Consider the following 25,678-nt stretch of genomic DNA (forward strand, 5'->3'; position numbering starts at 1 on the left):
ACATCCTCACTCAACATAACTGTCATAAATTCCTTCCACCTGGTGAAATCTTCTTGTTACGATGAAATTCTTCTTCTTATGTTCTTATTACTTTGAATATTTTGGTCCAGAACACTTCTGAGATAGGTGAACTGTTTCACTTACTCTAGTTTTATAGCTCCTGTTTTAATATTTGACCTGGCTTTCCTCTTTCTTGAAAACCGCATAACTTTGGTTTTTTTTACATTTATTCTCATCTCAAACCTATTGTATTGGTATTCTAATGCAATCAGCAGAGTTTGCAACCCCTTGGCTGACTGACAAACTAAACCTTGATCATCTGCAAACCTGATTTTATGAATTTTCTACCAACTTTCATTCCCATCTCCAGTTCTTCCCATACCTCTCTTACCATTCCCTTCACATATATGTTGAACAACACAGGTGAATAGACACCCCTGTCTTACTTCTCTTCCTAAAACTGTCCATTCGGACTCTCCATCCGCCCACTTCCACCTGAGCAGTCCAAGAAATGTACAGTTTGCAGATAAGCCTCCTATCCCTCCAATCCACTCCTATTTTCTGCAATACATTAGTTAATGCTACCCAATTCACTATGAAACAGACATTTACATCCTTATTGTATTCTATGTTCCTCTCCATCAGTGACCTCAATGCTGCAAGGGCATCCAGTGTGCCTCTCCCCTTTCTGAACCCAAACTAATCATTTCCCAGGTAATCATTTGCCTTGCTCTCCATCCTATTATTATCTTGAGAACTGCTTTAGCTGTGTGAGAATTGATACATACTTATTTTTCTGTAATCCACATACGAGGGTGGTCTGAAATGTTTCCGACCAAACAAAGATACGAGACATTTTTTCTGAAATTTTCTAAGGTCGGAGACTTCTCAGACCACCCTTGTATATGGTCGCCTTTCCCTTTATGGGATAGGAACTTACACTGAGCTGATGAAATCTTCTGGTCAATATTCCTCAATCATAAATACTACAAATTATTGCACAGAAACTATTCCTTTCACATTCTTCTAAACCTTTTATTTGATTTCAATTTCTTAAAGCTGTTTCTATCTTGCCATCAAGAAAGCCTGCACTAAGCCTATCCTCATCTACGTTATATTTTCTGTCTATGACTAAGCTTGCTGGCCTAATGCCTTTACTGTATAGTTCCTTAATATATTCCTTCCAACTATCTTGAACCTTCCTAGGTTAAATTAATAACTTCCCTGACTTATCTTTGATGGTTTGCATGGATATTCCCTTCATATTTACTGAGAATGCTTTCACCTTCCTGTTCAGAGCACCAATTTCACCTTATTTTTGAAAATTTTCTATATTCTGACACTGCATCTTCCACCATGCTTCTGTTGCTCTATTTGTTTCCCACCTCAGTTTATTATACAACTCATAATGCTTCCTTCTAACTGATTAATTAAAAATTGGCAATTTTCCACGAAATAAAATTTATTACGACTGGTTTTAATGTAACTACATCATCATCAGGATGATGTAGTACACCTGATGATGATGTAATTAAATTGCAACCGATCGTACTAAATTTTATTTCATGGAAAATTGCCAATTTTTAATTAATCATGTTATTCCACCATATCACGCCTGGAACGTCTCTTTTTATTCCTTTTACCTGGGTCTGTTTTCATATTCTTCAATTTCCTATTCTCAGCTATCTTTCTAATAATCTCATCTGTAATCTTATGTTTCCTTGTCATGTTCCAGGGTTATTTTTTGGTGACTTTCAATACCCCCTTTTTAATATGTTCCCATTTCTCTTCTAGAGTATCCAGCCTGCTTTCCTCACTCATTGTTTTCTCTAGGGTCAGCTGATTCTCCTATGTTGTCGTTCAGGTTAATGCTTTTACATTCCATTTCCTAAACCATCTACCGTATTTTACCTTTTTGGATCAGACACGACTTCATTAATACTAAATATGGTCTGAGTCCACATCGACTTCTGGGAAACAGCACAATTTAATATGCTGTTCCTAAACTGTGCCTAGCTATAATATGGTCTAACATATCTTCTGAATCCTTAAGCATTTCCCGTGCATACATATGCCTTTTGTGGTGCCTACATCAAGTGTTCATTATGATTAACCTGTCTCTTGTATAACTCTATTGCTTTCTCCCATGGTCATTTTTTGTTCCTAAACTGTAGATTTATACCTCACTACCTTCTCATCCCTTCCAAAACACCCACAATTATGTCCTCTAACTGATCATATGCCCTGTCAAATTCTTCCTCCCTATGATTGCTTGGTGGCTTGTAGACCTGATAAATAACCAAGTTTGCTGTTTCAATTTTTACTTATACAAATAATATGCTGTCAGCCACTTGATCTATATTTACTATTTTTCTTCCAACTTTTTTTCATCAATATTATGGCCACACCTTGCTAGCTCTCTCTCCCTCCTATGTATGTATATCAGCCTATAACAATAACTCCAGTAATCTGCACTATCCTTCTTTTAAATTTGCTTTGACCATACTTCCCATTAATTCCAGTTGTGATTCTGAGTTACATATGATTTGCAAGGCCTTTATTTTTGTATGCAGTCACAAGAAAGTTGGCAAATTCCAGTAGTTACTTCTCCAAGAATAAGGAATTCTCTCACTCCTGGATGAATTTCCAGCCCAAAGCAAAATGCTGCACATATACAATAAGCTTCTCACTTCTATTTTTCCTCTCTACAAACTCTGCTCTTTTATTAACTTCCTACATTCTGTTATCCTGGACAATATTATCATTTCATTTACCCCTTAACTCAAGTTTAGGAGAAGTTCTCGGATGCCCATCAATTCAGGGATGATCATGGTCCTTTGCGAATTAAATCTGTAACAACCACATAAAATCCTAATCATTTTCATCTCTCTCTTATTAACATGAATAATCTGCATCATGTCATATAAATAAAGAAGGAAGATTTAATTGTGATGACTTTTCCAGCATCTGCGGATTATTTCAGCATAGATGAGAACACAGGATATCTCCACGTGAGTGAAATTGACCGAGACATCCCAGGAAACGATGAGTTTCAATTTAGTGTAATGGCATATGAAATATCTCCGCAATCTATTCATTATCCATCGGAAACAGCAGTGCAAATAACTTTCAGGATTGAGGACATAGATGACAACAAACCAAAATTCAATGTGCATACTATCAATCATACAATGGATGAAGGGAGTTCTATACTGGATTTGAGGGAGATATCTGTAACAGATCCTGATTTGGTAGGTGCAGTTTCCACATCTATCACAAATTTAATTAAGAACTAATGTGACACACTACATTGTGATCATGTGCTTATCAAAGTAACTAAAATATATGTAAGCCTATTTTGCAATTTAAAACAGGGTCAATCCTAATAAGTTCACTAGTTTTATATACATGTATAAATATATTAAAAGATTGCCTGCATTATTCTGTTTCCACTTTTCTGTAGCCATGTGTGGTCTTTTTAAATGAGAATCAAACCCAGGCCTTTTTTTGTGCTTCCAATAGTATTTATTTCAGCCTAAGATTTTAATTATTTTGATAAATGACATTTCTCTTCCATTTAATAATGCATTTTTATTAATCTGAGTACCTAAGCATTTAGTTTTTGATATATCATTAGTTACCACTTTTAAAATGAATTCTCTTTATGTCAGCTGAAGTAATATGACATTGTTATGAAACCTTTTTACAGAGCATGAATGGAACTTTCAATGTGGCACTGAAGAATAAAGAAAGCCAAGGTACAAACTATATCAGTGCATTCACTATCTCTCCACATCAAGGATATCAAAATAGCAATTTTAATCTTTTGGTGGTCAACCCAAAACTTCTTGACTATGAAAATGAAACCTGGAGAGAGTTCACTATAATGGTAATGCAAAAGTGTGTTTGTGAATTAATCATTAATTTTGATCAATGAAAAAGGTATTCTCAAAATATATCACTATCAAGTTTTCATCATCCCAAACTCTCTGAAAATATATTAACGTTATTAAAAATATTATTCTTGATAAATGTGGCTTAAACTATCTTAAAAATATAAATTGTTTCTAATAAACCACTGATATATCTTCATTAATTTAAAGGTGATAGTATTTTCAATTTAAAGATGATAATAATATTTCTAATTTCATTATTTTGGAGGGCCTCTATTATCATAGTTCAATTGAAATTTGTGGATGTCACATCCACCAATTACGAGGCCATTCCTGGTGATGGGTTACGTAATTTATGGAAGGCTAACTGTATAATATTGAAGAATTTTTATTATCCACTCTCATAGCAAATTGATTCATAGCCTTTTATTATTATGGCTCATAAATTTAGGAATAATCTGAAGGAATTAGTACTGCTTATTATAAAATTTTCTAATGAATAGCGAAAGTCTTTCTATAGATTTTCTTAGGAAATTTTGTGAGAACATTAAATTATTCCCATTTTTTTAAACATCATATGTATCAATAGGCAAAACATATTCATAATATTGCATAATGCTTATTTATTTCATGGTTAATTTTTTACCAAAGGGGATTAATAAACAGAATTTTTCATAATACTACAAAAAACTGTTTTTCTAAGTTCCAAGTGGCATATAAAGATCACATATTATTTTAAATTCTAACAATTATTTTTACCCAATATCGCCAACCCAAAGTTGGTTTGAAACATGAGTGTAGAGATCAACTAAGAATAAGTCATACAATGTTTGCATAGTGCAAAATGTATACACTAGAATCGGGGAGCCAGATACTTTACCCACTTCACCTGTGGTATCCAAGGAAGATCTGGTATCCACACAGGTAGGGTAATGATGAGGATTGCAAAGTCACGAGGGATTGAATGTAAACCCATTGGTCAGTACTTGAACACTCTTTCCACTAGGTTATCATGCCACGATTTGGACAAACTGAGTATTTATATTTATGAAGCAGTGGTAAAGAACAGAGTATGATGTAACAGCTTTGACTAGGTAAGAGGCAAATATGACAAACATTGAATGCAAGCAGAAACAGGTCCCGTTGATTGGCCCAACCTCAAGGACCTCAGTGCTTCCCTTACTCAGATAACAACATTCATTGCAAAACAGAGACCCATTTCTCAAAGCTTAAAATCAATTCCAAAGTCTTTGCAGTTACTCATTCTGAGCCCTCCCTCTAACCACCAAAAATATAAGAATATTTTACATATCTGCTCCTTGAATACTGGCATTTTATATGAAAAATATAATACTTTTTTGGGGAATATAAATTTATTTGTAGCTTTAAGAAAAGACCTTTCAAGGGTCATTCCATGCAGTACGTGACAATCATTGTTTGAAAAGATAGGAACATAATATGGATATAGAACACATATACCCCTGAATTGGCTGAGGCCATATCTAGCTCATACTAGATCTCACTCGAGCTGAAGAAAGCCCAACATAAGAAGGTAACAATGGTTTAAAGCTTTGCTCAGGAATACATGATCAGTGATGAAGAGGAGGAATGAATGAGCAGTTGAAGCACAAATGCCATTACAGTTTTATACATGTGTATGCACCAACGCCTTCAATTTCTCTTGATAATGTTTTCTTCTGCAAAGATCTTCCTTTTCTCTTTCTTGATCTCTTCCGACTTCCAATGAGATTTATTTGTAGTTGGTCTCTAATGGAACCGTGGTAAAAATAGTAAGGTTGCCAGATTTCAGCATTTGTACCAAGCCTTTTATTAAAACTACATTTTAGTCATTTTGTTCCATTGCCATATGTTTTAAAAAGATAGAGTTTAGTCCTGTAAATGTCTTGGCTGGTTTCCAAATAATTTTGTTGATAGTGCATAAATATATTAATGAGTTTTAAAATTTAGATTCAATGAGGAAATATTGTGAGTGAGATGCCTTCTTTAAATATGTTAAATTATCCCTGCAGACCTCTTATCATGAGACATAATGCATGCTGCTTAAAAGCGAATAGTTTTTTACATGCGCATATGACATAATTAAAATACAAGACCATAGATTTCATAGAATCTGCAGAATTCTTCTATCTCTTCTGTCATACAGGAATGTTATTTCATTTTCAACCTTTTTACTCTTAAACCCTATGAATTTTAAGTGAATGGCTTGTGTTCCTGTGAATACAGTTTCATCACAAACTCTTCATTGAAAATTACAAAACATTTTTGAAGCAAGGAACTATATTTTCCTGATTATTAATTTTTTGTCAAATAATGAAATCATCATATCACATAAAGAGGCAAAAATAATGGTAAAATATCAAGTATGTTGCAACTATTTCAAATAAACATTTTATTTAAATTAGTGTTTATTTATCGATATAATTTTTCATATTTATTCATACATAAATGTGTACATACCTTTCACACACCACTTTTCCCTCCCCCAAAAGGTGCTGATTTTAAGTTATTTCAGCCTGATAAGTCACTATTACCCTTTGTACTCCCTTATTCTTGCAAAATTGTTTTTACACTCTTGCCCTCATCCAGTGTTTCAACCGTGCTCCTCTAAGTATGATATTCCTTGCCTTGTGAGTCTCTTCAACCACATTTACCCACGACTTTCTCCATCAATGCCCACCTTTCTCAAACTATTGACTCATCTCTCCTATTTTTGGTGACTCCAATCTCATCCATCCTCTCAATATAACCAAAGAAATGAGCATATTTCCATCATACTTATCTATTATTGGTGTATCCAACCTAAATTCTTTCAGATCATACTTATATCCATCTTTTTTTGATCAACTTACCTCGAGTGCCATACCGGCTGCATTCATTCAACACTAAAATGCTTATCCCGAGACAGGTACTAAGGTTCCATTTCCATGCATTAAATGTGAGATGAATTACACTTTGATGCACTGCCAATTATGCTATCTTATTCATTCATTCTCATATGAATTCTACATAATACCAACAACCTCTTTCTGCATACCCTTTGATCTTTTCATATCTTTCTGTTTTTTATGGCCAAATGATCATAGAAAATGTCTATTTTATCAATTTGTTTTCCTGTATTTCTTTACCCATGTTTTTTGCTACTTTTCAGCTATTTGCCCAGGAGGTAGCTGACCCCAGCCATACTGATCATCTTCAAATCCAAATTAGTCTTCAAAATATCAATGATGAATCTCCAAAATTCATTGGTCAATACAATGCCAATGTGCCTGAGGACGTGGAGAAGGGTTATTTGATAACTACTTTGTTGGCAACTGATCCTGATGGCCCCAATGACACAATATCGTAAGTTTATATATGAATTCTTTCACTGATGTTCTATTAAAAAATTTACATATTAAGTCATAAGTAGAGCTGTGGCTTTTAGCCAGATATCCATGTACTCAGAATATCCAAATCATGGATAAATTCCTGGTGACGAGTAGTTTCGAGTACATTTTGTATATTCGAACACACAGAGTCACAGATATTTGTTGAACATTTCAATATTTTAATAATCCTTCTGTATAAGGGATTAGGTTAATTTCTTAACTTATGTTAACCCCTTCACTAACTGGCATATTAAAGCTTAACTTGACCAATTTAATGCATTTTTACTAACATTCATTCCTACCTCTTGTTCTTTCCATAAAACTTTTACCACATCCTCCACATTCACGTTGAAAAATAGTGCTGTTTTTACCTGTTCATTAAAACAAGCAAAACTGCATTTTTAATGTTACATGGGGGCCAAAATCCACATATTTCATTTTTTTAAAGTAATTTTTTTATCCTATAGGTATTTCACCACTAATATAGGTACAATAATAGTCGATAAAAACACTGGTGAGGTGAAGACAGCAAGCAGCAATTCATTTGACTTTGAGTCACAGAGAGAAGTGGTTTTTCAAGTGATGGCAAGTGACAGTGCAGACCACAGGGTTTACACAGAGCTCAAAGTATCAGTCATAGATGTGAATGATGTTGCCCCTACTCTGCTCATGGTGAGTTAAACTTAAAGTCATCCCTTCCTCTTGAATTCTTCTCTGTTTTATTCTTGTGACATTCCTAGTATTAAATTTTAATAGAATTGCCAAAAAAATATGCTTGTGAATATGATTCAACTTTAATGGCTGCTTCTGATACTCTCCTGTAGTCAAAACAGTGAAGTAAGTACATGACAAGTATGTTATTGAGCTGGCAGAGCAATAAAAATTTTATTTTTGCACAGTAAATTACATGAATAAAAAATTTACGATAATTCTACATTGAAAAACATGTGCACATATTGTTTTGATCACCAATGATTTTAGCTAGTATCTTCAAAAATTGCTCAAAAATGTCAACATATCATCTTGTGTGTAGTAAGACTGCACAAAATTATTTTTCAAGACAAAAACCACTATTCAATTCTGCACACTGCTTGCTCCCTTCATTCTGTCCAAGGTGTCTATCCTATATCTATCCCTTCTTCATTTGCCCAACATTCTCCCCTCTATCACAGATGTCAGCATCTCATTGCCAATCAAAATGCTCTGTATCCACCTTTCCTGCCTCCTTTGAATTTTTCTCAACAATCCCCTCCTCTCCCCTTCCCCATGTGTACCTAACACTTCCTCATTTGTCTATCACATTGCATCATTGACCACGTTTCCACGCTGTGCAAAACCATGCTCCATATCATAGTTTTGACCAGCCATTCTGTAATACTCTTACTCAAGGTCCCTGTCATCTATTCCCTCCTCATGGTGAAAACTTCTTTGCCAAATGCTATTCTTCTTCTTATGCCCCTATTCCTTTGGCCATTTTGGTCCAAAACACTTCCCAGATAAAAAGTAAACTGTTCCACTTGCTCTAGTTTATGAAATCCTATTTTGATATTTAACTTATCTTTTCTCTCTCTGGAAAGCCCCTTAACCTTTATTTTGTTTATATTTATTCTCATTACAAACCTATGCACTGATTGCACCTATCAATGCTGAGTGCATTGGATATATAGTGCAATTGGTATAGGATGAGAATAAAATTATCCTGTAACTGCAATAAAAAACCAAAAAGTACTTCAATGACTACATTAAGATAAACATTCATTTTTAGTTTTCAAGTTTTTGATCTTTTGAAACCTTAGATAAAAACACTCTCATTTTTGCTAAAAAACAGTGTAATCATGTCAAGCCCTGCCAGTAAATCAACAAGGGAGAGGCAAAAGGCTAAAGGGACTCTTTTTACAGCATTTGACTAGCATGTTTTTGGCATGTCATAGTTCAGTGCTATTGATCAGAGGACAAGGATCCAATACCTGGGGATGTCTCCTGCTCCTTCAGTGTCAACCAATTGATGTGGTTTTATGGGTATCTAATCTTTTTGGGAAATCACTGAGAAAGGAAATAGCTCCCCTAACCTGATGTGTGAATTTCAAATGCTGTCAGGCATAGTATTAGCGAGCTCCACACTCACTTATCAAATTGACCTTCAAGATGATGACCTGTAGTTTTTTTTACCTGTATTTAACAATTAACCTAATGACATATTCACCTATTAATGCCAGTCTATTTGGTAATTCTAAAAGTAAGGGGGAAATGAAAAATAAATTTGTGCTCTGACATTTTGCATTTAAATGGTGATTTAGCTCTCAGAATATATATTATAATAACATGTTTTTTACAAATGACTGTATTTTACAGAAAATATTGGTCAAATCACATCTTATTACTCTTCTTTTTTGTCATCCTATAAGCAACATTTTTCCAGAAAGTACTGTTACAAACATGGCTAATCTCAGTTGGGAGTTGCAGATGCTGGAAACCAGTTAATTAAATATTATTAAAATTGTATTGTCCATCTGAATGTATGTTGTCAGTCAAGGATGCCTTTGGGCTCTTGGACTCATACTTCATGTGGGAGCCATTAGACTAATATCATGCAACACGGAATGCTGTTAACTTTCTTGATCTGGTTCAATATTTATGTAACCTCTGGATGATCAAGATTCCAATCTTCAAGATACTGTTCCATCATGGACTTGTTCGCTGTAGGAAAAAATGGTTATCTATGGAGAACCATTTTGTGAATGTGGACAAAAATTTTGAATAATTCTTTTTGGAAAAATTTTAATCCAAAATTTAGCATATTTATGTAAAACAATTTTAAAACATCATTTAATCAATTAGCTGAATTTTTTGTCCAAGACCTAGACTTTTAGTTGCTTTTACAAGGGTAGGCTGAAAACGAATGCACACATGCTTGTAGACCACAAACAAAATGACCTTCAGCGGCACTCCTGGTGGCATGTGGAAGTAACATTCTCCCTCAACACGCATGAGCAGGTTTGAGGTTGTTACATTCATCCAGAGTATTGTGAGAAGCGGAAGTATGGTGACGTGTTCTAGTGCTATGTCAACACCAGTTAAACAGGGTGCTGTTATTGACAGCTGTCCAAGGTTTAATTGATTACCCTTGAGGTGTCTCTTGAGTTGAGGAAAAAAATTGGGCGATTAAGGAGGGTGTGGAATCAGGTCAAATTTCAGGTTTTACAGAGCCACTCTGATTGCATGTAAGGTGTGTGGACGAGCATTGTCATGTAGCAAGATTATTGGTGTCAGGCTGCCTTTAACACGACAACTTCTTCCTTGGATATTCCAATATGGTTTGTGATACGCTTTCAAGTGTTTTTCTGGTCATTTTGAATCAAATCTTCGACAAGTTTGCAATATTTATCGTCTGTGGCAGTGATGGGACGTCTACTCCGTGTTTCATCAACAACTATGGCTTATCCAGGCTCGCAACCATGATGCACGATTTACCCATCGATTTACAGTAGATCTATCAACAGCATCATCACCATAAACAGCCTTTAAACGACGATGAATCTCTGTAGGAGTCACTTTTTCAGCATACATGTTTAGGGGGAATGTTACTTTTGCATGCCACCAGGAGTGCTTCTGAAGGTCATTTTGTTTGTGGTCTACAAGCATGTGTGCATTAGTTTTCAGCCTACCCTCGTATATTAGTTCATATTTTAATAAAGAAGTGAAAATTGTGCAACAAGGAAAATATTTGTTTTTCACAATAAACACCAAATTCAAACTTATAAATTTTTCTGGGTCAGAAATTAAAAAATAAATACACTTATGTGTTGAGGGAAGGGCCCATGTATGTCTGGAAGAAATTCCAACTCAATCTGTGCACTTGTTTTGGTGTAAGAGTAAAGCAAACAGACGTATACATTTTTTATTTACATCTCTGGCAATTCAATGGCAAAAAAGGGAAAATATAATTGTTTGAACCCAAATTTGGTGTTCCATCACAATAGAATAAGCTGTCCTGGACAACTTTCTATTTTGATTTAAATTCTTAAAACTTATTTAGTCTCAAAATTAAATGATCCTTTTTCAGAAAGCAAAAGAATTATTATTAATTATTCATTCCACAGTCAACTGCAAGAGTGAATGTTTTGGAGAATACAGGCATTGGTGAAAGTGTGCCTGGGATTAAAATTAGTGCCAGAGACCCTGATACTAATGCAAATTTGTCATTCAGTATTGATTGGGATACTTCATTGGCAACATCAAATGGAATTCTAGTGGATGAAAATATCTTTATCAAGTAAGTGGAATATTATAATTATAATGATTCTGTCCATAATGTATGCATGTTATTATTTTTGATTGCCTTATCTACGTTTGAATATGCAACTCAATTCATGTTTAATGTCTAATTTTAATTATATAATAATTTAATGACCACTCAGAGGACCTATACTTTCTGTCCAAAAGGTGCATAATATGTACTCCATTATGCAAGAGACTTAAACAATGTCTTACCTCAGCTTCTTCAAGGTGTGCACTAGAACAATGGTTAGGTTTATATCTGAATCAACTTACCAACACTAGAGATATTGTCCACAGAGACCTTGATGGAACAGACTAGTCATATGACTCATAGGCTATAGTCTTCATATTTTTCAAGTTATTTTGATTGGTGATGCAATGTTAAAGACTGTGATGTAAGTGTGATCATTAAGCAAGCCGGAAGGGGTAAGAATATTGCAGCCTGTGCCCATCAAAAACCTACATTAAACCATAGACTACCAATAATAATAGCGATATAAAAAATTTTTTTATAGATAATCTACTTGCTAAGGTAGGTTTTGGATAGGCACAACTATGAATATTGTCTTGTCTCTCCTAACAAACACAACCTGACATCTAGCCTTACAGTAGGCCCCTCTTCATCTGTGTTTACTTCCTTCCTCCCTTCATTTCATCCAACATCCCTATTCTATTCCTGCCCCTTCCTCATTTGCCTAAAATTCTCTCCTGTATCACAGTCTGCAATATCCCACTGCCGATCAGTTTGCCCTACATCCATTTTTCCTGCCTCTTTTGGATTTCTACCAATAATCCTCTCTCCTCCCTCACCATACCCAGCACCTCCTCATTTATTTTCCTTTCCATCCACTTCACCTTCTCCATCCTTCCCTCACCCACATTTCAAAAGCCTCCAATCTACATCTATCATCCTGCTTCAATGACTGTTTCTGCACCGTAAATGACTACGCTCTATATTAAAGTTTTTAGGAGCCTTTTCTTAACATCCTTCCTCAACATCCCTGTCATCAATTCCCTACTCCTTTTGAAAGCTTCTTTGCCTAATGTAATTCTTCGCTTGATGTCCCCACAACTTTGATCATTTGGGTCCAAATTTCCAAGATAGTTTCATCTCTGAGTACTTTTTTCCTCCCTTCATCCCGTCCAACATCCCTATCCTGTTCCTTCCCTTTCCTCGTTTGCCCAACATTCTCCCCTCTATTACAGTCTTCAACTTCCAACTGCTGGTCAATACCCCCTTCATCCACTTTTCCTGCCTCCATAGGATTTCTCCCTACAAACCTCTCTCTTCGCCCACCATACCAAGTACTTCCTCATTTGTTTTCTTCTCGGCCCATTTCACCTTCTCCATTCTTCTCCACAACTGCATTCAAAAGCCTCCAGTTTATGTCTATCCTCCTGCTTCAATGACCACGTTTCCGCGCTGTACATAGCTACGCTTCATATCAAAGTTTTTACGAGTCTTTTCTTAACATCCTTACTCAACGTCCCTGTCATCAACTCCCTCCTCCTCGTGAAAGCCTCTTTGCCAAACGCAATTCTTCTCCTTATGTCCCTACTACTTTGACCGTGTAGGTCCAAAACACTACCGAGATACGTAAACTGTTCTACCTGCTCTAGTTTTTGCCCTCCTACTTTAATGTTAAGCTTAGCCTTTTTCTTTCTAGAAAATCGCATAACCTTTGTTTTATTAATATTGATTCTCATCCCATACCTGTCGCACTGAATTTCCAATGCATTAAGCAATGATTGCAACCCCTTGGCTGACTGACAAACTAAAGCTTGGTCATCAGCAAACCTAACTGATTTTACGAATTCCCCGCCTACTTTCATTCCTACCTCCAGCTCTTCCCATGCCTCTTTAATCATTTCCTCTACATACAGGTTGAACAGCAGCGGTGATAATGGGCAACCCTGCCTTACACCCCTTCCTAACACTGCCCATCCTGACTCCCCGTTTCCCACCCGCACCTGAGCAGTCTGAGACATGTACAGGTTGCGGATTAGCCCCCTTTCCCTCCAATCTATTCCTATTTTCTTCAATATACTCATTAGTTTTTCCCAATTCACTCTATCAAATGCTTTTTTGAAATCTACGAGACAGGCAAATACCTCCTGGTTGTGTTCTATACTCCTCTCGATTAATAATCTCATTACTGCAATGGCATCACGCGTACCTCTCCCCTTCCTAAACCCAAACTGATTATCACCTAAGTAATCATTTGCCCTACTCCCTATCCTTTTGTTTATGATCCTGAGAACCACTTTAGCTGCGTGGGATATCAAACTTATTGTCCTGTAGTCCTCACATGATGTAGCCTCCCATATCTATCGCACTGGATTTCAAATTCACTCAGCAATGCTTGCAAACCCTTGGCTGACTGACAATCTAGAGCTTGGTCATCAGCAAACCTAAATTATTTTATGAATTTCCCATTGAGTTTCATTCCTATCTCCAGTTTTTTCCCAAGCCTCTTTAACCATTTCTTCCACATATGCATTGAACAGCAAGGGTGATAATGGACAAGGCCTTACTCGTCTTCCTAACACCTGCCATTCCAACTCAGCATTCCCCACATTCAGCTGAACAGGCCTTTAATGTTGTCAAATGCACAGGCATATGCATACGAGGGTCATCCGGAAAGTAGTACCCGTTCGTGAAATAAAGACACAAAAGTAAATATTAACAAACATAAAAAATTTTATTTGAAAGAGGATACTTTAAACTACTTCTCAACATAATCTCCAAGCAAATTAAGGCATTTGTCATAACGTGTGACAAGTTTCTGTATTCCTGCTGCATAGTCCTTCGCCGCCAGCTCATTGAGATACGCGAGGGACCCATCTTGCACAAATTTTTGCATAATGCAGATGGTGTTTAACAATTTCATGAACAATTGTTCGAGAAACATTGGGAAAATGCTCACAGATGTCATCAATTGTGACGCGCCGATCGTTCCTCACGAATTCGTCAACTGAGCTGACCAGTTGGTCTGTAATGACAGACGGTCTCCCCGAACGCTCATCGTCGTGTGTGTTCCCCCTCCCCATGTTGAAGTTGCGACACCACCGCCGAACAGACGACTCGTCCATTACATTGTCTCCATACACCTCCTTTAATTGGCGATGAATATCACATGGGCGAACGTTTCTTGCATTGAGGAATTTAATCACTGCCCTCACTTCACAACTGGCGGCGTTCTCAATTTTTTTAAACATTGTAAACAATCACAGAAACAACACAGGCAATGCTAGCGTCACGCAACTTGGCTCAGAGAAGGCAGACAAGCCACTGAAGCTATCTGACCTCGTCCAGCGGCTACTCGCGTCGTCAGCACTTCATCCGGCACGAACGGGTACTACTTTCCGGATGACCCTCGTAGATAGATACTGGTGAACGAATCTATAAGAAAAGCAAAGATCCAGTTGAGATATATGGAATTCTGAAAACTGTGAATGGTGTTCAATCCGTAAAATGCATCAGAATTTGTGAGTCCTTTGGTTGGATGTTTTTACAAATAAATAACCTCCTCTCAAGATGCATTAGATCAAGCATGACCTCTTTTACTGACATCATTTCAGCACCTTTGAAATCGCCCCTGGATCATCATGTGAATCTGCCTCAGCCTGTGCCGATTTACGGGTTAAGGAAAAGCTCCATTGGAATTTATTCGACATAGTTGCATTAAACATCACCGTAACTGACAAAAATACATCTCTAAATTTTTTAGATGCAGCAGCAGCAAGTGGTATGTATTAGTGTGTATTTAGTGTTTTTTCGATCTTCCACAGTAAATCCCATCGCTCAAGGCTCAAAATTGTAATCCGAAATCATATTTCTTAAGGCACTCAAGAATGAACCTTGGAGAACATAAAGAAGTAATATAAAATCCCCGAATGAGGAAATGTTTTACTACTCTGAGTACATTGAATTGCAATCTATGGTAAGGCAATACATGTTAAATTCTGGATTAAAGTACAAAATAAATCCCAGCTACAGAGAAATGTCTGCTTATATGCATATATTGTGACCAATGAAATTGTTTTCTTCCAAGGGAATAATGTAATAAAGGCAGGGAAATCTATTAATGTACTTGTATTGTTGGCTGTTTGTGTGATGTCACACTGCTGTTTCATGGTACCTATCTAAAATCTATAACATGAGGTTAATATGCAATGTATCTAATTAAGTATTGAACCATATTGATGGCGTATGTGACAGATTTTGCTTTAATATATCAAGTATGCCATTTTGAAAAAGCTTTTCTATTTGTTTAGCCTTAAATAAATATATGTACAGGTTTTTCTGTTTTAGTTGTCATGAATATTTACATTGCCAACCTAATGCATGTATTTTTCTTGTATTTTAAACATTCTCATATGGTATTGCAGGAATATCTACAGAAAGAAAATAAATTGTTAAAAATAATATTAATTGATTTTTAGGAAAAAAAACAGCCTAACAAAAAACAAAAGGACATAGTTGCAAAAGTAGGTGCCTCAGGTCTAGTCCAAAATAAGTTTCAGAGCACATTTCAAACATTAATAAGAAACTTGGAGTACTTATAAAATGAATACTCAAATCATATCTATCTCTTACTCTTCATCACTCTTTATTGATACATGGACTAAAGTGATACATTGATTCATGAAGTCAGGACCCCTTAGGTAGCTTTAGACATTGTGAAAGAAGTTGAGGATAAGAGAGAATCCACTCATCATTTCCCTCCCTTAATTGAGAGGATATATGAGGTGGGAAGCATGGAGACTCCAGGGCCTTTTCCTTAGTCAGCTATAATGCACATTTGGTCCACTGGCTACCATGTTTCCCAACCCATAAGACAAACCGGCATATAAGATACACCATGATTTTTCAGGTCAGAATGAACAGAAAATACTTAGATCAGACAAAAAAGATCAAAGTACTTTTATGTTAACACTAATATCAAAAAAATTGAACTGTCACTATTCCCCTAATGGCTGTGATTAGTTAATGCATTAACAGAAACTGGTGTGATGTAAAGCCAAATTTGAATAATCGTTTACAGAGATTAGACTTTTATAGCCATAATATGAGAAATTATCAGACTTGTGGCTTCTTATATTCAGCTGTTCAATAACTAGGGCTCTAACAATTATGTTTGTGATAAATTATCAGAAGTTATCTCCCTTGACACCACCGCAATGATCAATCCAATTAAAACCAAGGTTCATTTAACAAATAACAGCAGATCTCACCAAGCAATAAGCTTTCTACGAGCTGTCAATCTAAGCCATATTCAAGGAAATGCACATACATTGCCTAGAAGGCAAATTCTTTACACCCTAAAGTCTCACAGGAATATGTAGTATACACCTTAAAAATTGCATAACTTGGATAAAGCAGAGGGTGCTTAGAGGTGTCACCTATAATGAAACCCAGGTCCTCTGGGTAGCTCAGCACTCTTACCAACAAGGCTACCATATCTCTCAATCATCCCATTATCATCATTAGAAGTTGACACACAGAGAATTTTCCAAATCAAAAGATTCACGACACTTGTAATACCACCTCCTGGATAGCATTGACATAAAGTCAGGCCTGGTCTCTAATCATTATCTAAATCTGTACTTTTGATGCATTATTATGTGGTCCATACCCATATATATAGAAAAGGTAGCATCAAGATATGAGAAATAAATTCTTTTGAATTCCTTGGACCTCTTTCCCCCGCACAGTTTCCCACATAAGATAGAATGCCACTATTTGCCAATATTATTATTATTACTTTTTATTTGCCCAGAGATCACAATACAAATTACCAGGTGGGTGGTGTATGTACATGATATAAGGCACATCAAAAAGGAGCAAAGACACAGGCTCAATTAAGATACATAAAACAAATGATGCTCATAGTTACATAAATGTTTGGCACAAACACATGAACATTGGCTGTAACATGCACATGCAATATCAAATTCAGAAAAATCAGTGATCACCAACATGAATCAGAACATAGCCATTGCTAAAAACTAAAAGTATGAACTTTCTGGTCAGGAATATTGTTGAGATATTCGTTAACCGAGTAGAACATATTGCGCTGTAGATATCTTTTTAATTTATGCTTGAATGCAGCAGTTCCCTTTGTATCGTTGATACTTTTGGGTAGTTTGTTATATAATCTGATGCCCATTTCATTAGGTCCTAATTTCAATGCTTTAGTTCTTAGATTCCCATAATGGATGTCATTCCTTCCTCTGGTGTAATGATGACGATAGGCAGAGTTAAGAGAATAGTTGCCAATGTTATATTTTATATATAGAATTAAAAACATAATGTAGATGCACGGGAGTGGTAGCAAATTTAATTCATGGAAAATAGGCCTTGATGGAGCCTTGTGAGGTTTCCTGGAGATGATTCTAATAGCTTTCTTTTGCATTTTAAACATGGTTTTGAGAAATAGCAGCTGATCCAAAATATACTGTAGGTTATATTTGAATAAATTTCCCCATAGTATAAATTGAGTAGTACAGTTTTACTTGTAGTTTCATACAGGTATCTTAATAAGTCGCAAGTTGAACTGAGTTTGTGTTGAAAGGCTTTTACATGAGTATCCCAAGAAATATTTGCACAAAGAGAAATACCTAGAAATTTGCATACTGTTGCATGCTCAATTGATTGGTCATTGATTTTTACCAGCAGATCATCTGACACATTCTTATTGCGTGTAAAGTATACTATTTTACTTTTATATACATTTAAGTCGAGAGGGTTGTCTGTACACCACTTGTTTATTGCATGTGTGACAGGCTTAGATTTTTCCACAAGGCTGGGATATTTTTGTGTTGATATTATTACATTAATGTAATCAGCATACAACACTGGTACTATTCCATCATTATTTGGTAAGCAGTTAGGTAGGTCATTGATGTATATCAGAAAGAGGAGTGGCCCAAGGGTTGAGCCTCGTGGAACACCTTTGTTAACTTGGTATGCTTCAGATGAATACTTTGACCCATCAACTGATAACACTACTTTCTGAGTGCGATTATGAATATAGGACTTCATCCAGTTTAGAGGAATTCCTCTAATTCCTATTCTATTGAGTTTAATTAGTAGTCTATTGTGGTTTACATTATCAAAAGCCTTTGACAAGTCAAAAACATTCCGAGAGTTTTGCATTTAGCATCTAATGAATTAAGTATGCTGTCGATTGCCTAATCTATGGCAGTTGTGGTAGACCTTTCAGATCTAAATCCATGCTGAGAATTTGAAAGTAGGAAGTTTTTTTCGAGATAAGATGCAATTTTCATATACATGGCTTTTTCGAATATTTTAGCAAACGTATTTTGGACGGCTATTGGTCTGTAGTTGTTCAAATCATTTACACAGCCATGGTTTTTATAACGGGCACTACTTTTGATTCTTTTAATTGGGATAGGAAAATCCCTTGTATCAAAGATTCATTAATTAAAAATAAAAGGGGTGGTTTTATGGCTTCAAAACAATGATGAATACTCTTTCAACACTTTTGTGAGATTTTTCTTTATGTCCACAGCTACTCTTACAGTTTCCATTAAAGACTTCAATGACCTCTGGCCTGTCATCAACCCTATCCCACCTCTCACAGTTCCTGAAAATTCCAAAGAAGGCCAGACCATAGGAAACGTGGTAGCAAAAGATGATGATTTCAACCAAACACTGAAATACTATTTGGTGTAAGTATAAAACATTTTATTGAGCATTTGGCCTCTATGACTTAGCAGTCTTCAATATAATCAAAATCAGTAGCCCTATCAAACTTAATTATAAATCAATTATTTTTTGCTTAATCATCATTGGCTATATTTATTTTGAAAATCAAATCATAAACCTCCAGGAATGAATTTTCTGAAGGGTGCATATATGTTCATTTGTTGTAGGTAGTTAAAAATATATGACCAATTGATGCTTGAACTGAACAAGGGATTAGGTTGAAAGTTAAAGACTGTAACTGAGCATGAATGAACATTGAGCAAAACATACTTAGAATGAAAAGTCTTATTTAATGAAAAGACAAAATCTAGTAGAGTAAATGTAGAAGATAAACAATTCATAAAAGAATCTGAACTGTCTTTGTATAATCTAGTGATATTTTTTTAACTGATGATTCATCTTAAAATTACTACAACAACCTCTCTGAAGCACTCTTGGCACACACACATACACACACACACACACACACAAAGCTTATGGGCTGACTTGTGCTATGAAATTAGTTCCACACATATGAATGGCAGCAGGAATGAAAAACTCTTAAAGCATTAATTGTTGAAGTAGTGAAAAAATCAGTTGACTTGGGTCTACTTCCATGATCACTGCCTAGAAAACAATGTACAAATAAATGGTTTGCTGGTCCCTTTATGAATGCATCCCAATTTCTGCTGACACTGCAAATTAGAGTACTTTTCTGCTATGCATACTGCACTTACTACTTTGAAGAAAATTGTGAACCAGGAAGGACTGAAGAAGCTGGATGGTACAGTGAAGTTTTTCATAGACAATGGGAAAGCCAGTGTTATAGAAAATTTTTCAATATTCATTTCCTAATTCTATATGGTGAACAGTGAAATTTTTTCCCCAGTTTTCCACAGTTTTACATACTTATTTCACTCAAGAAATATTCATGCAAATAATCCAAAAAGGATTTATGTCGGTGGAAACTATCTGAGCATTTACTCATTCACCAATAATGTCAATAAATCTTAAAAATCAATCAAGTGAACATTTTCTTCTCCTCCTTGATGTTGAGTATGTGGTACACATTTCATCTCAAGTATCCATTCCCATTTCAGACATGTTGCATAAAATTTCATTTCTCATTTTTTTTCTTCCCTTACCTTGAGAACAAATACTTTTCAGACTATATTGAGTACTGGAGAATTAAATTTTTTCCTACTGTCAATGTATAATATTCGATGCAATTAGGATTACTTTTTTCCTGAATGCAAAGACTATGCCTCAAATTTCTCCTATTCCATCAAATATATTTTATAAATCCCTTTTTCTCTTTCAATGTTTCAAACTGCATTAGTTTTTTTCAGTAACTCACTCCCTAACCTGAGCCAGTCAGTCATTCACTCACCTGCTATTGTACTCTAGGAGGCTAGAATTAGATGTGCTCACCTCCTCGATCTCCAACTTCAGTTGGCAAAGAGGAGTGTATTGTCCACACTCCTCCATCACAGAAGAGGAGTGTATTGTCCACACTCCTCCATCGAGCCAAAACCATATCCGACGCAGAAAACCTAGGAAAGGAATTGGAACACCTTAAGACCACTTTCCGGAGAAATGGCCATAGAGAACGTAACATCAACTTGGCCCTAAAAAGGACCTTCGAGAAGCCGGAGAGGATGAAGGATGAAGGAGAAAAACCCATCGCCAGAGCCTGCATCCCGTTCGTGTCCACCATATCGAATAAGATTGGCAGGATCCTTAAGAAACATAAGGTGGAGACAATACATAAACCTCAGAGCAAGTTGAAATCCTTCTTATCCACCGTGAAGGACGACCGGAATCTAAAAAGGGGAGTTTACGAAATCCCCTGCGAGTGTGGGAAAGCATACATTGGGGAAACCGGGAGAACAGTGGAAAAGCGACTCATCGAACACGAGAGATGTATCCGACTGTGCTACCCCGAGAAATCGGCGGTGGCAGAACATTGCATCGAAAAGGAACATAGAATAGAATTCTCCAAGACAAAGGTCCTTTGTCAGGCCAATGGATACTGGGACCGGATTGTCAAAGAAGGAGTCCACATAAGATTGAATAAGAACCTGGTAAATCGAGACAACGGATTCCAGATTAGTAACGCATGGAAACCCGTACTCAAAAAGATCGCGGAATCACGGAATCGAGAGAACAAGCGGCTCGACCAATCACGAGACAGCGGACTCCATGCCAAACATATAAATACTGGGCACAATCCCGGCAATTCCACAAAACACGCTTACAAAAAACATATGGGATTACTCCCTACATAGAAAACGCCGTCCGAGCTACAGACTGCCAAAAGAAATTCTATTTCAGTAACATTACCGAATTCTTTCCTATGACTTTCTTTCTTATATATGTTTCAAAAATTAAAAGTGTATTTCAACTAGGGTTAATGTTTTATGTTCAAGGCATTGTGAAACTGCCATTTTGTTTTCCCTGTATTTAAAAAAAAAAGAGTTTTCTTTTGAAAAGAAAAGTAAAGAAAAAAAAAGGATAAAAAGAAAAATGATATATATATATATATATATATATATATATATATATATATATATATATATATATATATATATATATATATATATATATATATATATATATATATATATATATATATATATATATATATATATATATATATATATATATATATATATATATATATATATATATATATATATATATATATAAACATATATATATCCAATGGAAAAAAAACTATTAAAAAAAACAACTGTGAAAAAAAAAAATAATAATATTTTTTTAAAAAACCAAAACAAAAGAGAAAAAAAAATATATCTATATATAGACATAATAATTAGACCAGAATCTTAAGTTAATTTTAAGTTTTTAGATTAATAAATGTTTTTCCGTCCTGTTGACGAGTTTTTGGGCAAAATGTCTCGGCCCTTAGAATTAAGCTAATTTTAGTTCTTCCTTTAAGTTAAGGCCAATTGCCAACCCACTTAAGGTCTTTCTTCCAATTTCTTCTTCACTAACACTGGAAAGGTACACGTTCGTCATTTACACATTCGATCGCCATTGTTTTCCCTGTGCGAATTGCACATACACTGCCGCTGAAGGGGTGGACGTCACACCGAAGCAGCGTTAAAACTGAGGGCAAATGCCCAGTCAATAGGGGATCTGGTCTGGCAATGTCACTTCACCCTGAAGACGATGGCGGAGTTAGCCGTCGAAACGTTGGTGCTACCCAACCTGACCTGGTGCGAAACCCGAGAAGCCTTCATCCACAGTATTCGCCAGGAAAGCCTCAGATCATTCTTCAGTTGGCAAGTTCGAAATTTGGTGGGCTCGTCAGCAATCTGTTTTCCATCTCAGTGTACAATGCACTAAAATGTTCACAATGTGACCACATTCTGTGTGGCTGGCTTGCTTAGAATGTATTAACAGAGGCTAAATGTTGTTGTGCTTAGTAGAGGCCACCCACAGGTGAGTTTATTTTGACATTATGGATTGGTGGGTAGTTTGGTAGAGGGCAAATGTTTTGGGAAAGGGTAGAAAGGGCAAAGAGAAAACTATAGTCAAAACAAACCATTTCTATTCAAAAGTTGTAAAGAGGTCAACAGTTTAAGGTTCCATCAAGGGTTTGGCTTAATCCATTCTGAGTGCTCTCCAAATGGCACTCAAGTAGGGATTGGGATACCAGATGAAAATACTGCCACCACTAGGATTTGAATCTGGACCCTTGGTGTGGGAAGCCTTTACACTGCCCACCATACCAACATGATACCCCAGAAGCTAAAATCCTTCACCAAACCCTCCTTCCCACACCAGCCCAATCACCCCAACAACAATTTACCATCAACCAAGGGTGATTGGAACCCACTGCTTACTATAATCTGAAATGCTTATGTATGCAGAAGTTGAGCGATGGAGGCAGATCAAAATGTGAGAGATATATTTCATTTTGAACAAATTGTGTATATATTTATAGCCCAAAGTACACTTTATCAAATGCATTATTAAAAAAATGGTATTTTCATGTTGATTTTCATAAAAAATGAACTTGAAAATCCAAGATCTTATGCATGCTCTTATTACTATGGATTAATGGTGCACAAGTATACATTAATCCGACAAAGAACTGGTATTAAGGGAGTAATTAAATAATAATTATGATTGTTGTAATAGTGTAAACATAAAAACACCTACAGGCCTTAGTTTCAATGATATTAATAAATTTGTGGGAAAAACAGCCAAAATCAAATACATTCATGTAGTTTCGAAAATTGGTACCTCAACACTAGTCTCAAAGACATATTAAATCACATTTTAAATATTAATAAGAACCATAGAGTGTTTAAAAACTGTATATTCACTTTATGTTTCTTAAATAAATATGCATGAGTGATTGTTATATTAATTTCAACATTAGTACATGAACTAAGGTGATGATTAGATTCATGGAGTCATGATCATACCTCCTGAAGTCATTGTGTGAGAATTTCCCAATATTCTTGACACAACATGCATGTAGAATACCTAACTTGGTTGTCAGGTGACCAGGAGAAAGGTCATATCAATCTTCTTTATTGTGGTGGTTCACTATAAGATTAGGCCTAAACAAAATTATCTGTCAGTCTGACTTTAATTTGTTTTGATTATCATAGAAAATTGATAGACACTAATAAAAATTGTCCACTGGCCTTGCTCATGAGATTGTTTTTTTAATTCAGTGTTATGGTTTGTATGAATGCTAGTTGTAACAAGAGCATGTATTTGCAGTCCTAGAGATGATACTCCAGCTGACTGGGTGATGATCACTGAAAATAAAGGAGTCTTGTACGTTGGTGCCTCAAATATTGACCGTGAGGCATTTGGCATGCTGAACTACACAGTGATAGTCAATGATGGACCCCATAATTCAACAAAAGAGGTAATTGTGACAGGACCGATACTCTATAATAATTACCATGTATGCAGATTGCAATCAATTTTAGGGAAGTTTATGAATATTTGGCAGTCTTCCCTTTAATGCAGGTTTTGGGTAGTCACAAATTGAATGCCCCTCCACTTCTTAGCCACACCTAGCAAGACACCCTAACACCCCACACTATATTTAAACCCTTATTCAATTCTGCATTCATCTTTCCACCCATCATTCCATCCAACATTCTTGTCCTTCTCCTACCCATTCCTCATTTACCTAGCATCCCTCTCCCCCTATCAGAGTCTTCAGCATTCCATTGCCCATCTAAATATTCTGCATCCATCTTTCCAACCTCTCCTTTGAATTTATCCCAGCAATTCTCTCTATTCCCTTGCCATGCCTAGAACTTCTTTATTTGTTTTCCTTTGGGTTCATTTCACCTTTACCATCATTCTCACACCCACATTTCAAAAGACTACAAATCTATGTCTATTGTCTTGCTTCAATGGCCATGTTTCTATGCGATACAAAATCATGCTCTATATAAAAGGTTTGATGAGTCATTTCTTATTCCCCTTACTCAATTTCCCCATCATTAAATCCCTCCTTGTGAAAGCTTCTATGCATAATACAAATTTTCTTCTGATATCCCAACTACTTTGACCGTGTTGGTCCAAAACACTTCCAAGATAGGTAAACTGCTTTGGCTGCTCTAGTGCTGTTTTACCACAATATTTTTCTAACTGATAATGGATGACAGGCATGACACACACGAAAACATAGAGCACACAAAAAAGAGAGGAACTCGCTCAAGAAATATAATTTGGTGGTACAGCCACCTTCTTCAATGGAAGGCTTAATGATAGGAGGAGAGCTCTCTTGGAGGAAACATCAAGCAACAACAACATGTAACCAGCAGCCACCACTCTCTCCGCACCACCACCAAGACTCCCCTCAATTTCTACATCCATTTTTATGTGCACCCAATATTTTAGTGTTAACTCCAAATTGTAAGGCTGAATTCAATATTGTATTGCTTGCATTCATGATATATTGTGTTGTAGTGTTTGCAGAAATCAAGGATAAAGATTTTACTCCTGAAGCTTTGCCAGGAAGGAAGAATGTTAAAATCAATTCACTTTTTTGCTATATATAAGCAGGAGGCCAATGCCTGCTATTTCCTGCAAATGGCCAATCAGAAACACATGTGTTGATCTATTTTTAAACTGAAATTATGAAATTAAAAATATTGCTGTAGTAAAATTAGGCCCATTGAGTTTCCATGTGCTTGTGGGACATTGTTGGTAAAGTAAAATAGATCACGGAGTTAGAGAGACTAGCCTTCGTTGAAGTAGATGATTCAACGATCAATAACAACTGTGTCTACTTGATTTCAAATTATGAATAGAATAAAAATATGCATGTTCAATTTAATAATCTCACAGCAGAAAAACTATTTGATCCATTCAAATATGCATTTCAAAAACCACAGGAA

General features: G+C 35.9%; 1 protein-coding gene across 1 annotated transcript in view; it reads left to right on the top strand.

Moving 5' to 3' along the window:
- Positions 1-25,678, top strand: part of LOC139692898 (cadherin-AgCad1-like) — an 89,167-nt gene that overhangs the window by 18,808 nt on the left and 44,681 nt on the right. The window contains exons 7-14 of the mRNA XM_071591215.1: positions 2,965-3,251; positions 3,710-3,889; positions 7,063-7,256; positions 7,750-7,954; positions 11,383-11,555; positions 15,143-15,309; positions 19,099-19,258; positions 24,039-24,189. Coding sequence (XP_071447316.1) covers positions 2,965-3,251; positions 3,710-3,889; positions 7,063-7,256; positions 7,750-7,954; positions 11,383-11,555; positions 15,143-15,309; positions 19,099-19,258; positions 24,039-24,189 — 1,517 coding nt within the window. The remainder of the gene's footprint in view (positions 1-2,964; positions 3,252-3,709; positions 3,890-7,062; positions 7,257-7,749; positions 7,955-11,382; positions 11,556-15,142; positions 15,310-19,098; positions 19,259-24,038; positions 24,190-25,678) is intronic.

Source organism: Hetaerina americana, unplaced genomic scaffold (assembly GCF_022747635.1).
Source record: "Hetaerina americana unplaced genomic scaffold, ioHetAmer1.1.p SCAF_44, whole genome shotgun sequence".
Lineage (NCBI taxonomy): Eukaryota > Metazoa > Arthropoda > Insecta > Odonata > Calopterygidae > Hetaerina > Hetaerina americana.